This window comes from Mastigoproctus giganteus, chromosome 13 (assembly GCF_048544385.1).
Source record: "Mastigoproctus giganteus isolate SK-2022 chromosome 13, ASM4854438v1, whole genome shotgun sequence".
NCBI lineage: Eukaryota > Metazoa > Arthropoda > Arachnida > Uropygi > Thelyphonidae > Mastigoproctus > Mastigoproctus giganteus.
In genome coordinates, this window is record NC_143587.1 from 150,391,424 (window position 1) to 150,406,608 (window position 15,185).

General features: G+C 36.1%; 1 protein-coding gene across 2 annotated transcripts in view; it reads right to left on the bottom strand.

The window, feature by feature from the left end:
• Window positions 1–15,185, bottom strand: part of dom (domino helicase) — an 896,769-nt gene that overhangs the window by 651,392 nt on the left and 230,192 nt on the right. For both annotated transcript variants that reach the window (XM_090388005.1, XM_090388004.1), the window contains exon 14: window positions 7,332–7,509. In XM_090388005.1, the coding sequence (XP_090244131.1) occupies window positions 7,332–7,509 (178 nt within the window). The remainder of the gene's footprint in view (window positions 1–7,331; window positions 7,510–15,185) is intronic.

A 15,185-nucleotide genomic window follows, 5' to 3' on the forward strand; every position in this document is an offset into this window, starting at 1 on the left:
GTGGTGACGGGCTCGAACCCCGGTCTAATCAAGAAGTGTGTGCTATGCACTGCTGCTCCTTCCCACCTGGCTACAGAGGCACCAAAAGGTATGTTGGATTGGAGAGCTACGTTCAGATTTTCAAACTTCAGTGTTGTTTTTTTTGTAGTTGTTGGTGCATAGGCTTCTGTGACCATAATGCACCTCCCAAGGTTTTTGCAGTACTCTGATCCAAGCCCAAGGCGGGAATCGAACCCGCGACCTTAGGGTTACCAGTCAAACTTCAGTGTAACATTTAAATGAAACAAGCACAATATTTTATTCAAATCAGATGAGAGAAACAGGAGACTATCTGTATGATATCAGCCCTACTTGGCTTGCTAAATATTGCTTTCTTCAGAATATTGTGATTCAGTTCTTTTTCTTCTTTCAAAAGTTTTGGATCATAAATCGGATTTTTTTAAATGAAAACTCCAAGCACAAATGATATTAAAATCTATAGTACTTAGTACGGTGCATAGGATAAAGGAGGTGGGGGGGGGATGATAGAAATTTTATTCTGGACACTAGACATGGGTTTTACCACTTTAAGTCTCCAATAATTAAGTGGTGATTTTGCACCATTTTATCAGAGAAAAGGCCTCAAGTGTCGATGTTAAGCATACTAAAACAATATTGCCTCAAAAGACAACTAAAATAAAAACCAAGTTTATTGAAACAAAAATATATAATTAAAAATTAGACTGTTAAAAATAAAACTAAAACAAATTAAAATACAAAACTGGATTAAAAACAAAATCAAGCAAATGGGGCAAGTAGCTTTCAAGGTGAATAGCCCCTTTGTCAACTTACTGAAGCCTACAACAGCAGAACAACTATAATACAGAAAGGTAACCCTGTGCATGCATATGGATAACCAGCTGCAGAGCACGCTTGACAAAGGGCATTCCAACTGATAGTGGAACCAGCCACAGCTAAATGGAGGGTCTCTAATCAAGAGAGAGATGGCAAGAATTATTAACCTGATCTGTTATTTCAATGCTGGAATGGGGATTATATTTGAGATGCTGCTCACACCAGTAATGTTCAAAGTGGCTGAGCAGTCAAAATCAGCATGACGAATATCCCCTCAATTTATGTATTTTAGGTAAACCTAAAATACATCCCATTATGCCCCATTGCTCCCTGCTGTGACACCCCATCACACGAACTCTCGAAATATGTTGCAGACTTGTTATCTCTATTTGTGGGCAATACAGTATATACTGTCAATAGTAGTGTCGCTTTTTTGAGGATTATCAAGGGTATTAGTATTTTGGAGAGTGGTACCTGTGATTTCCTTTGACATGGTTTCTCTGTTCATTTCCATCCCCATTCCACTGGCCACTTGTTTTGTCACAACACTGAGGTCTGGCAGTAAATGTCCTATTCCATTATTCCTGCCATCCATTCTCTCTTATTTTCTTTGCCTCTGAAAGAAAGATCAATTTACTGAAGCCTGTGACAGCAAGTTGTAGGCATCAGTAATTTGACAAAGAGGCTCTTCGCCCTGAAAGCTATTTACCCCATTTGTTTGATTTTATGTTTTTAATCCAACTTTGTATTTTAATGTTTTTAATTAATTTCGTTTAGTTTTATTTTTAAGTCTATTTTTTTAATTATAACTTCTTACTTTAATTATATATTTTTGTTTAAATAAACTTTTGGTTTTTATTTTAGTTAATTAGTTGCTGGTTGAGGCCATCTTATTGTAGTGTTGCACATTTTATGAGAGTTGTCTACCACCTAGTGTTACTTTCAGTAGGCATTAATATAATATTACTATTATACTAAAGTATCATATTATTAGTTTGATATATATTACTAGTGATCGCTGGTTTTACTTTTCAATTTGGCAATTGAAAATTGCTAATATGGCTTTTCTCATCTCTTCTTTAAATAGATTTGCCGAAAGTTGCCACTGTTCAACCAGTCTAGTTATACATTATATTAAATACAAGCAACATATACACCTTCAAAATTTTTATCACTTTGGTGGAAATTCATCAATTGAAATATTTAAACTTATCTTTCCTTTTAGCACTTCTTTATCGATAGTTTCCACTAAATATTCATCTGCTTTCACAGGAAGGTGTGAGGCTCCCTTTTAAGCACACAAATTAATAAGGTGAGAAGGTCAGCCTCGTTCTTGCCTCTCAATGGTCTTTTGTAATTGTGATTGAAAAGGGAAGCACTCTTTACTAATTTACTGTTAGGGAAGGCTGCCGTTTCTAGACTACTGGCAATGTGAGTTGGAAAGTTTTTTTGTTTATACTGCATTCATTAGTTTTGCAAGCCTGAACCATAGTTACTCAAGTATGTGCACATATGTACCTGAGAGCTATACCAATCAGGTTTAGAAAATATGAAATTTATTTTCTTCGAAGAGAAATCTTTAATTATATTAGTTTTTAACAAACTTCAAAGTTTCACTGATCTTTACTGCTTTCTAAATAAAAACAGGGTATCATTGTGGGCCATAATGTTTACATTGCTTTCTTTCTTTTCTTTTCTTCTTCTTTTTCTTTTGTAACTAAAAAACATTTACAGCAAACTTTTTAAAATGTTTACTACTGCTGTATTCTTTAATGAAATCAAGAAACAAATTCATAGATTTTCTTAAGAGCTGCCATATTTATTCAGTTTTAATATTTTTGCAAAAAATAAAAATGTAAAGAATAATGCATTTTTGCAAAAAAATGGAGAAACTTTATGCTACCAACTGTAATATGCAGGTAATGGAGAAAGGGTCAAATCAAGTCAAACAGAACAGTATATTCTCCAGTGTAAATCCAAAGAGATAGCAGCTGTTGATAAAGGGGGGAGATAAGAAAAAAAAGCTTTCTAGTTTCCGAGGTGTGCTCCCTAGGGGCACACTTCACCAACCTCTGCCTTAGGGCAAATGTTAATGTTGTCAGTCCATTTTCAAGTTCCACATGTATTGTTTCTGCACTTGTCTATTAATCTTTTTTGTAATTATCACTGACAAGGAAGGTAGTGTTTAGGTTCATATTTCTAGACTTTATTAGCAACAAAGTAAACATAATTTCATTCCACTGAAAACCAATCTTTAATTATATTAGTCTTTAATAAACTGTAAGTTCTTTTATCAACTTTCATTACTTTCTAAATTGAGAGAGTGCATCATTGTGGTCTGTATCATATGCATTGCACTGGAAATGAAAACCTACATAACGAAATTTGAAGTATTAAAGTGAGATGAAGTGAATCAAGTCAAAAAGACAGATTGTCCATTGTAAATCTCCAGAGCATGGCAGTTATAAACTGGCCACAAACGTTTTGTGGAAACACAGACTTGATCTCACAATGTGTGAATTTGTGCCAGTGTATGTTACCATAAGGCTGTGGCCAGTTCCTATGCAGTCTTGATTTTAAGTTGGTGCTTTTTTTTTTTTTTTTTTTTTAATTTGCAAAATATTTAAAAATTTTTTCCCCACATAAATTAATACAGGAACTGCCCGACTTACGTAATAATCTAATTTCACAAATTCGACTTTACATAAGTTTTTGCCAGCCGATACAAACTGAGAAAAAAATATAGGAACGTATTTTTCATCTGTAGGGATAAATGGAGGAATTGTGAAAATATTGCAGTGTAAACCCAATTACACATTGTGTTTTTTTTTTCGTACTTCATTCCAAGACCTCGGAAGTTGAAATTTTCATTATATAACTAAGCGATTTATCTCTCTAAAAGGTCATTTTTATAATGGAAATTGCACTACACTTTCATTATTATCATATGTTCTGTTATAAGAATCAATTTTGAACGCCTTTGTGGTATTTTTCGAAAACACATTTCTGGAAGTCACTACCACCATAAAACAATTTGCATTTTCTAGTTTATTGGGCTTTTCTTTTATCTATTATAAGCGGGAAGTAAACTCGATCTTATTGCATTTGTGATAATCCTGATAACTGGAATTCTGTGAATTTTTACATTGTGGTATTATGGTGAAATGAGTTCCCCTTTACTGAAATCTTCAATCATATAAAAAACATAAATAAATTTTCAGCACCTTCTCTTCATTCCTATTTACTTATTACAATGGTGAAGGGAAAGGGACCAACGGAAAGTGCAAGAGCTGGCAGCGCTAGGAAACGAAACAAAATTGATTTAGAAATGAAGGTGATTAATTAAGAAGTACGAAGCAGGACAAAGTTTGTCATCTATTGCACAGAATTTGGTCTCACTGCTTCAGCAGTGAATACTATTTTAAGGAACAGCACACATATAAAAGAACATGTCAAAGGATCAACGCACTTAAGATCAACAGCAATCACAAAACAGTGTCCAGGTGCTAGCTATATCGAAGATGGAAATAATGTGGATGGCAAATCAGATTCAGGAGCGAGTGCCCGTCAGTCTAATGACCATTCAAGCAAAAGCAAAAAATATTTATGAAGATATTAATATTTGAAGATCAAATGCACAAGGCATAATATGATATGGGTTTAAATTAACTACCTAATATCGGTGTGGATACACCATAAATTAAACTATGTACGAATGTGAAAGGCATCATTTTTTTATTGTATCTCATATTATGGCTACCTTCACAATGCATCTCTAGTAGAGAATACTACTGTTATTTATTCTCAGTGGATACCGCCACCCATCCAGCAAGTTTCAAAGCTGTTGGCCTATCATCAGTGGTGGGTGGGCAGGTACCCAGATAATGCAAACGTGCCTTCTTAACTGTGATGGCATGTTTGCATTATCTGGGTACCTGCCCACCCATCGAAGATAGGCAAACAGCTTTGAAACAGTGCCGTCTGGGTGGTAGTATCCACAGAGAATAAATAACAGTAGTCTTCTCTACTATAGAAGCGTTACTTATTCGAAGTAGTGCAATACCCTCATTGTGAAGGTAGCCACAATATGAGATAAAATAAAAAAAAAAAAAAGATCCCCGTCACACTACATACGCAGTTTAATTTTTTATTTATTTTATTAATTTATGGGTAAACTATGGTGTATTTACACAGATATTATATAGAAGAAATTAAGGGTAAGTACGGCGACCCCTAAACCCAAGCCCGGTTCTAATACCTCTCGTGTTTGGGGTTTAAAAAAAAAAAAAAAAACCCCAAGTTCATAGCAAGCAACACGTGATTTTATAGATTCAAGCATTGCACTGGTCTCCACAACGTTAAAGTATGCAGTGAAGTTACCAGTGTTACAGTTCTGCAGCTGCAGAGAAATTTTGTGATGTGTTGGAAAAAATTATTGATGAAAATTATTGCTGAATAGTCTTGTCAACATAAATTTTTATGTTGACAAGACTACTCCGGATTGGAAAAAAATGCCGGATCGAACATACTTTGCCAAAGAGGTGCCAGGTTTCAAGGCTTCAAAAGATAGGGCCACACTCTTGCTTGGGGTTAATGTAGTGGGAGTGTGCAGATTAAAACCACTGCTTGGGTACCATTCTGGAAATTCTCGTGCATTAAGGGCATTAATAAAGCCACCCTACCTATGCATTTTCGATCCAACCAGAGAGCATGGATAACAACATTTCTCTTTGAGGATTGGTTTAAATGTTGCTTCATCCACAAAGTTGAAAAAATTGTAAATACAACGATGTTCCTTTCAAGATTTTGCTTATATTAGATAATGCTCCTGGACATCCTATACACCTAGATGATTTCAATTCGAGCGTGAGAGTCATATTTCTCACGCCAAACACGACTTCATTCATTCAACCTATGGATCAGGGTGTTATTTCGAATTTAAAAGCATACTATTTATGCAGAATATTTGCTCAGGCATTGTCTGCAGTAGACGGGGAGAAAAATTTTACGTTAAGACACTTTTGGAAATCTTACAATATTTACCACGCCATCTTAAATAAGGCCTGTGGGGATATTACTAAAAGTTGTTTTAATGGCGTACGGAAAAAAATATTACCATAGTATGGAAAAGGCTTCGAAGGGCTTGAAAAAGACAAATCATATGAAGAGGTTTAAAATAAAATTGTAAAGGTTCCAGAGCAGAGCTACTTCACTTGGAGGTTGCTGCCACAGACATGACGTGCAGGAGTTAAAAGAGAAAGAGAAGGAATTATCTAATGAGGAACTTATTGACTTGCAGGCAGCGAAAGTGAAAGAATAAAATGCTGATGAACCTCAAGATGAACAAAATGAGGAGCCGAGACGCTTCATCATCAGAGAGATGGCAATGGTATTTTGTGAAATCGCATCAGCAATGGCAAGGTTTGGGAAGATGGATCCTGACAGCGAACGATTCTTAAAAGTTAACAGAGGGGTGATATGCTTGCTTGCTACAAAGAAATCTACAATGAAAACAAAAAAAGAACTGTCCAGTCACCCATTAATAGTTCTTTCATAAGGGTGAGCGGCCGACCACTTCTAAATCTAGACAACCCTCAACCTCCACAGCAGTGTACTTATCAGATGAAGACGTCGATTCTGGCAACGATGCTCGAGAGGTAACACTTACTGACGGTATGCCTGTCTCTCCTCTCTTTTTTCATAATTTTATAATTTTGAATTTTTTTAAATTGCACCCTTTTGTAATTTTTCCTGCACATGAGATAAAAAATTGAATAAACACAATAAATAATTCTATTCACATGTTCATCGAACACTTCGTTTTTGATTCAATCAATTCAGCGAGCACAGTTGTGAATGCTGCACAAGGGAAAATTCCAACTTACGCAGAGTTCAGCGGAACTCAACTCTTATATAAGTCGGGGAGTGGCTGTACAGTCAATTAAAGCAAAATCCATTTTTTTTTAAAATGACCTTTACTAGTAAATTATACATTCACTCATCTTAATACCATCATTACAGCTTAGAAGATATGGTGTGATCTTTGCTATGCAAATTTGGAGACTATTAATTGTTGTCAATTTTGAGCTGGGGGAGGGAGGCGATTAGTGAAAATAGAGGAATATTCTCACTAATGAGGGAGACAAACACTGGACGGCATAGCAGTGAAATCTCAGGGAAGAATAGACTTGATCTTACGAAGTAACTTTTGTCATTGTATTGTCGAATATTGGAAGAAGTTCCCTAAAAGGGAGGCTGGGGCAGAGAGCTTGTGAAAATTCAATGATGAACTGGAATAAAACTTTTCGACTATGAGAATAATATGTGAGAGGGTGGGTTTTTTTTTTTTTTGGCAAGTACAGAATAAGTTTGTATTTTGCCATTTTATTCTGTCAATACTAAATCTTCAAATAATACAATTTTCATAATACTAATTCATTACTTTGCATTGGATTATTTTGAAAAACTGATCTGCAATGAAAACAAAAGTTGATTACCTTTTTCACAAGCTAAGTGAGCAAGAAGAGCAATTGTTTGTATTGTTTTTCCAAGCCCCATCTCATCAGCCAAAATCCCATTTAATTTCCTGTCATGCATTGCAACTAACCAGTCAACACCGATATGCTGATATTCTCTTAGCTGGTGTTTAAGCAGGAATGGTATCTTCGTGCATACCTAAATTAAAAAAAATAATAATAATAAATAAATAAATAAATAAAAAAAACCACAATCAAAATATCATTATTGGCCAATATTTTACAAATCAACTTCTATTTAAGAGATATTCCACGGGTTATTTTGTACTGTTTGTATACAAGGGATGTTTCAAATGTAATTTGCATGAAGATGAAGGGTTTTTTGTAAGAGTGATAGAGGGTTTAGTGTTAAACAACATTAACAACAAAATCATTTTATAGTAAACGTTTTTGTAATTAAGCAAGAAATTAAACAAGTTGTTTGATATTTTCTTGGTTTAACAGAAATGTGCTTACAGCTCAAGCTTGCAAAGTACTAGAGAGATATAGTTCTATGATATGATATAGGCTGTTATTTGTATGAAGTAAAACTAAAGTTGTATGAAAACAAAATGGTAGTTTTGTAGTTAACATTGTTTGACACTAAACCATCGATGTGCAGTATTAATAATAAAAGGGCTCATTTGAAGAGTCTAGTTACTTTTCACCGTAGTCCCCTTCAGAGTCAATGCACTGTTGCCACTGATGCTGCAAAGCTTGATTCCAGCTGCAAAGGAAGTTTACTCTTGGGCCTCCACGAATGTATCCACTTCAGCAATGATGTCACTATTTGTGGGAAAATAAATGTCAGCCAGATATTTTCTCAAATTAGGAAAGAGATGATGAAAGCTCAATGGTGCTAGCTCTGGTGAATACAGTTCAAAACTTCAAAACCACACTAATGCAGTGCTGGTGGAACAAGACTCCTTTATTGAGTTTTCCTTGTCATTTGTTTTTGATGTTTTCATGCAAACACTTCACAAGGTCTGTGTAATATGTGTCTGGCCTTTTTAAAGGTAATCTACTAAAAACACTGCATGAGCATCCCAAAAAAAAAAAAAAGGGGGGGGGGGGGACCAATGCCATCACCGTGTCGGCATAAGGGAATCAACTTGGCTCTCCGGAGGGGAAGATGAGCTGTGTTTAGGATGCTCTGTAGTCGTCTCTGGCTGAAAGTGATGGACCCACATCTCATCCATAAACATTGGAAGCAAATTTGCTGCATCTGCTTGAAACGATAAAGATTTTCACTTGACTTCTTAACTCTTGTTCATTTGTGATCTGTGGTCACCGAAGTAGGACCCATTGTGCTGACACCTATTTATAGCAAGAACCTGTTATATGTGGTTCACATGTTCAGATGAATGCCCGAGACACTAGCAATGTACTGAACTGTCACTTTATCACTCAACAGCATATCTTCCATAGCACAGGTCATCTACCAACCTCTCCTCCTTTGTTTAAATTCAGCTGCCCACTTAGCATTAGCAAGGGCACGTGATGCAAGAAAGCAAGCTTATATAGCATCGGCAAAAAAAAAAAAAAAAAAAAAAAAACACAACAACAACACCACACAAACCCTTCTGATTTCACCCATCCAGTCGATCTAAATGTTTGTCCAGTTCTGACTTGAATCTGTTTAAGTTATCAACTTCCACAACGACAGATGGAAGATTGTTCCAGTAATCAACCACCCACTGGCTAAAGGCAAACTTCCACACATCTATCCTATAACTGTCTTTCCTCAATTTGAATTAATGCCCTCTCAGGTGATTATTCTGAGCAAGAGAAAGAATCCCATCAGCATTGAGCATGCTCAAACCATTCAAAGCTTTATACACCTCGATCAGATTACCTCACAGGTGCCTAGTCTCCAGACATTGCAATCTGCAAAATTTAAGCCTTTCTTCATAAAAGCAACCCTTTGTTCCATTCACTAATCTTGTGCTCTGCCCTTCTCGCTTCTCAATCATATCCTCAGAATTACCTTTGGCATTAGTCCTTTTGCTCCAACTCAAATATTGGATGCTTGCATGGCAACTGATTTTATCAATCTTTCCTCATTCACACAACTTTGTTGATTTCAAGATATATATAATTAAAAAAAGCCGTTATTGCATAAAACTTGGCAGGTTACTATTTGAAGTATACATTAAATTCTGAAATTTTTAACACTGTAGCACTAACCTTTCGTATTCAGCCACAAATTTTACAAACCACCCTCATACATATATACTGGAAGTTAAAACACACACACACGCGCGCGATCCATGGAATTTTGAAATTTTGTAAAAATGAAGTTTTCACATAAATGCTTTAAAATATTCTCATTATTACTTTATTTGGCAATGTACACTTATTCTTGAAAAATTTTTAAAATTGAAATAAAATAAAAATAAATCACAATGACATTAGTATTAGTAGTAGCATAGCAAATGATTCAAGAAAGCAAGCTTAAACAGCACTGTCCTCATTCCACCTATTCTTCCCCTCCAATATTTTGTCTTGTCCTTCCAGAACGAGTGGAATCAACTATCTGTTGGCTGAAAGCAAACTTCCACACATCTTACAACTTTCTACAATCATCCGCTCTTGCAAAATCCGAGAAAGAGTAAGAACCCCATCAGCTTTGAGTTTGCTCAAGCCATTCAAAGCTTTAAACACTTCAAACAATTCACTTCACAGATGCCTAGTCTACAGAGTGTCCCCTTATTCCACTCAAGTCTCGTTGCCCTTCTGTGTGCCCACTTGAGCCGATCTACATGCTTCCTAAAATGTTGCCTCCAGACCTATATGTATGTTTGTTTGTTATTTGGTTTTTAGGAGCATTAGCAACTAAGGCCATATTGCTAAGGGAAATGCGGTGGTCATTCCCTGACCTTTCCGCATCCTCCGTATTTGGTGGTGACAGGCTCGAACCCCGGTCTAATCAAGAAGCGTGTGCTATGCACTGCTGCTCCTTCCCACCTGGCTACAGAGGCACCCCTATATGTATGCTTGATAGAATAAATTCTCTGCATCTGTTTATGTATTATCTGATTTAGTTTTACCAAATTCAAAATCCAGAGAATTTTTTCATTTTTAACTTTTTTAACACTAATATGACAACCAAGGTTGAGAGGTGTACATCTCCTCAGAACTATGGTACCACCTATTATAAGTTATCTATAATTAAATTGAAGCAGAGAGAATGGATGGTAGCACATATTACATTAGAAAATTTTTCAAATCAATTTGTACATTACAGAAACATATTGTTTGAAGTGACCCTTCAAACATAAATCTATGTACATACTGCTGAAAAGGTGAATGGAAATATGGTAAGAAATATATAGCTGAAATCAACAGATTTCATCTTTGATATATATATCAAAGATGAAATCTGTTGACTTCAGTAGGCCATAAGGCCAAAATAACTTATAAAAACTAAAATAGCCCATGCAGACCTACATGGCCAAACCCTGGAAATAAACATATAATTAGTAATAAAATATACATATATAATACAATGATGATTATGGAGTTAACTACTGGTGTAGAGATACATTGAAAGGGACTTTTTCAAGGGCTAACCCTCTCATAAATAACATTATAATTAATTAACTAGCATAATAAACTATTACACCACAAATAATAATAAGATACTACGTCGGTCAAATAGGATAATTTGTACCGCGGATTCCACTGGGGCTCAGGGTAGTCCGATAAGTAGCCCAACAAACCATTTAGCATTTCAATTCAATCGTTATATCTGTATAGAACATATACGGATATAACAATTGATCCAGATTCCGAAATTAGAGTAACGCCCAATGCTACTGAGCATTGAACATATGGTAAGCATAATAATTACTTAAAATTTAATACCTGCAATAATCAACTTTGTCTAACTTGCCCAACTATGAGCTCTAAACATTACACAGATAAAGTAGATTCTCCAGTATTCTGCCATGCTAGTGGGGTAGTATACCTTATTAATTGTAATGAATGTGAAGCAAAATATATTGGTCAAACTAGTGGGGAATTACATATTAGAATAAATGTACATAGATCCCATATAAAAAATTTTGTTAACAAAAAAGACATTGAACTGCAGCATTTTCAGGTTCACAGCTTCAATAATCTCTATATATATATATATATATATGGGGGGCGTTAGCCCTCAAAAAAGTGCCATTCAACGTATCCGATTATCAATAATTACCTGCATAATCATTATATTTATTATTTTTTAAATTTTATTGCTAATTTTATGTTTATTTCTAGGGTGTAGCAATGTAAACCAACACGGGCTGGTTTACATTGCTACACCCTTTCTTTCTTGCTACACCGGTTCTTTTGGCTGTATGGCCCAGCTAGTACTTTTATGCCAATGCTTTAATATGCTTTGAACCCCCCCACACACACACACTCACTCACACACACAAGTATGCCCTCGATTTACATCGTGGTTAGGTTCCTGGGGAAGGGGGGGGGGAAGAACAGGCACGAATGGAACCCTTTATATAATGGAGTCAATTGGAAATCACAGGTTTAGGTTCCGGGCACCAAAAATTTTACCTACCACTTTGCATCGATTGTTTTAATTTATTAGCATTCTTCATAGTTGTAGTAATAGTCGATGGAGGCATATTCATAGCCCTACACATAAGGGCGGCTTTCATCAGATTCTATCCTCCAAATATTGCACTACGATTCAATTATCTACTTTTACCAGACACGGCGTGTCTTTATTCTATTAAATTAAACTTTATAACACGACTGGTAAAAACTGCACATGGCTATCACTATTATTATTATTTAATTTATTAATAGCACAATTAATAAAAAAATGTTAGTGTAATAAATTTCCAACACGTGTAAATAGTGTAAACAACAACCAACTGAATGCTTCACCGCATGGACCTTTACAACCTGCATCCACGAGTGTTTACTTCGAGGGCGGGAATCTTTCTCGTCTTTGATACGAATGCGCTAATTGCTGATTGGCTCAGACTGTCCTAACTCACGTGAACAGTGCATGATACATAACACAGTATGATGCTGATAAATTTTGTCTGATGATTTTAAACTTTCAATTTATTAAAAAAATTGCAAAAAAAAAAAAAAAACAGAAGGGGGGATGGCAGTTTTTTTTTTTTTTTTTTTTTATGTGAACTCCAAACATAAGAGGTATTAGAACCTATAGTACTTAGTACTGTGCTTGGGTTGGAGGTTGAAAAGACAAAAGAAGATATTTGTTGACATTGGACTTGAACTTCTGTAGATTGTAATTTTCAGGAAATACGTACGAAGGAAGGTTGTTCCAGAAAACGGCAGTTCAATGAATAAATGAGGAAGATGAAAAGTTGGTTCTGTGGGTTTGAAGTTGGACAGTAAATGAATGTTGGCTGGTGGCGGCACGTGTTCGGACTGTTTTGAAAGAGAGAGCGGGAATTATAGAAGCCAATTCAGAAGAACAGTGCCCAAGGAAGTATCTGTAGAAGAGGCATGCAGCAAAAACAGTACGTCTATGAGAAAGCGAGTGGAGAGACTCGCTTTCTCATAGATTGTGGTTAGTAATCGACGTTATTGCGAATCGGACTAGCACAAAACGAGGGCTACCTGTATATATATATATATATATATATATATATATATACACGCACACATACATATATATAAGTTGTATATTGAATAAAAAAGTTAGTATATTGAATAAAATATGCATAAATGGATGAGAAAATTAAGAAAATTATGGGCTGAATTACAAAGCCAATAGAAGGTGGGTGAACAGTCAAATACAAATAAAAATAAAAATAAAAATAAAATAAAATAAAAAGTGGTATAGCTGTCATCAGATATGGGAGAAACATTTATATAAAGGTCGAATACTGGTAAGGCAAATGTGCAGAATCTGAGGTCTTACCAAATATTAATACATCCCAGAAAATCAAGTCTACTGTATATACAGGGTGTCTCAAAAATATTGGTACAAATGTTTAGGGGAGGTAGGTAACATCTAAAGGAATGTGAATCGCATAGGAACCCATAACCGGAAGCGTCACAGGAAAGTAGTAGCAGAGGCACAAGAATCAGAAATGATGCAAGACAGTAATTAGTGGCAAACATTTATTTGACATAATATTAACAACGGAATTCGAGATGGATGCATTTCGTGATGTTAGAACAGATGCTCGAAGGTTCCACCATAAGATGCGATGCATGCGTGACACCGACGCAGCATGGATTGGCGGACATGGTCGAACACACCTGGAGTGTATTTGACAGTAGCAGCAGCGCAGACGAGCCTCGCCACGGGATCCATTTCCGTCTCCACAGGCAATTCATACACGATTGATTTGAGGGCCCCCACAGAAAGAAATCAAGGCTCAATAAATCAGGTGAGCGTGGGGGCCAGGCAACAGGTCCACCATGGCCAATCCATCGACACCCAAAATGCCTGTTCAAATGGTCACGAACACACCTTCCATAATGGGCAGGTGCCCCGTCTGTTGAAACCAAATGTTGTGTCTCACATTTGCTGGAACATCGTCAAGTAACCCAGATAGAACTTGTTCAAGAAAGATCCGATATTTAGCAGAGTTCATGCGGGATGGTAACAGGTATGGGCCGACTAAGCAGTCACAGACTGTACCTGCCTACATTTATTGCGAAGCGATGTTGTGCCACATGGGGGTGCACACCGTGTCGGCCCTCTACTAATCCATACACTAGGTGCATGTCTGCCAGCTCACAGTTTGTATATCGATGCATGTTCTTCGTGTGGCGACTACTGCTTAAATGAGTAAACCAGAAATTTTCCCTCTCGTGAACTGTCGAAAAGCGCCATGTACCGACTTACGGTGACGTTTCTGGTTATGGCTTCCTATGCGATTCACATTCCTTTAGATGTTACGTACCTCCCCTAAACGTTTGTACCAATATTTTTGAGACACGCTGTAAATGAAATACATCTGAACAATGGCAAATTTGTATTGGGCACAATTAGCAAAGGTATGTGCATAGAAGGAGAAAAAAATGGAAGAGATAGAAATTAAAAGAGGAGTTCATCAAGGTTGTATTCTATCACCTATATTGTTCAACATGTATGCTGAAGAAATTTTTAAAGAATTAGGGGGATGTACAGAAGGGATAAAGACTAACGGCAATACAATAATATGATCTGATGATACTATATTGCTGGCCAGCTCTGAGACGGATTGACAAGCATTAATGGATAGAGTTAATAAAATAAGTGAAAATTTTGGTGCAAACAAAAATTACAATCAATAATGAAGAAATTGAAAGAGGTAAAAGTTATCGCTACCTTGGATGTATGCTGATCGAGGACTGGGACCTTTTATTGCAGTATGCTCAAGAATTGAATAAGCACATGCAGCCTTCCTTTATGAACAAGAATATTGAGATGTTTTGGCTTCTCTGTCCTCCTTTATGGAGCTCAGGCCTGGACACACTAACAAAGACCCAGAATAAGGTAAATGCTTTTGAGATGCAGTGTTACAGATGAATATTAAGAGTGTCATGGACTGATAAGATAAAGCAACGTTTCCCAAACCTTTTTAGGCAAGGAGCACTTTTCATCTCACAACATATTCACGAAACACAAGATTAGAGAGAGCCAAAGAACTGTTTGCTAATATTTTATTACATACGACACACTGTGCATGAGGAGCATATTTATTTCCAACACATGTAAAGCGGAAATTCAAATAACTGTCATTATACTTTCGTTTTGGTCTTTTAATTGGTTCCTGTTTTTTCACTTCGGAATTTTTGGTAACAAAAGGCTGCGATTGTTCATCCTCACTTTGAAGTGTGACAATATTATTGTTT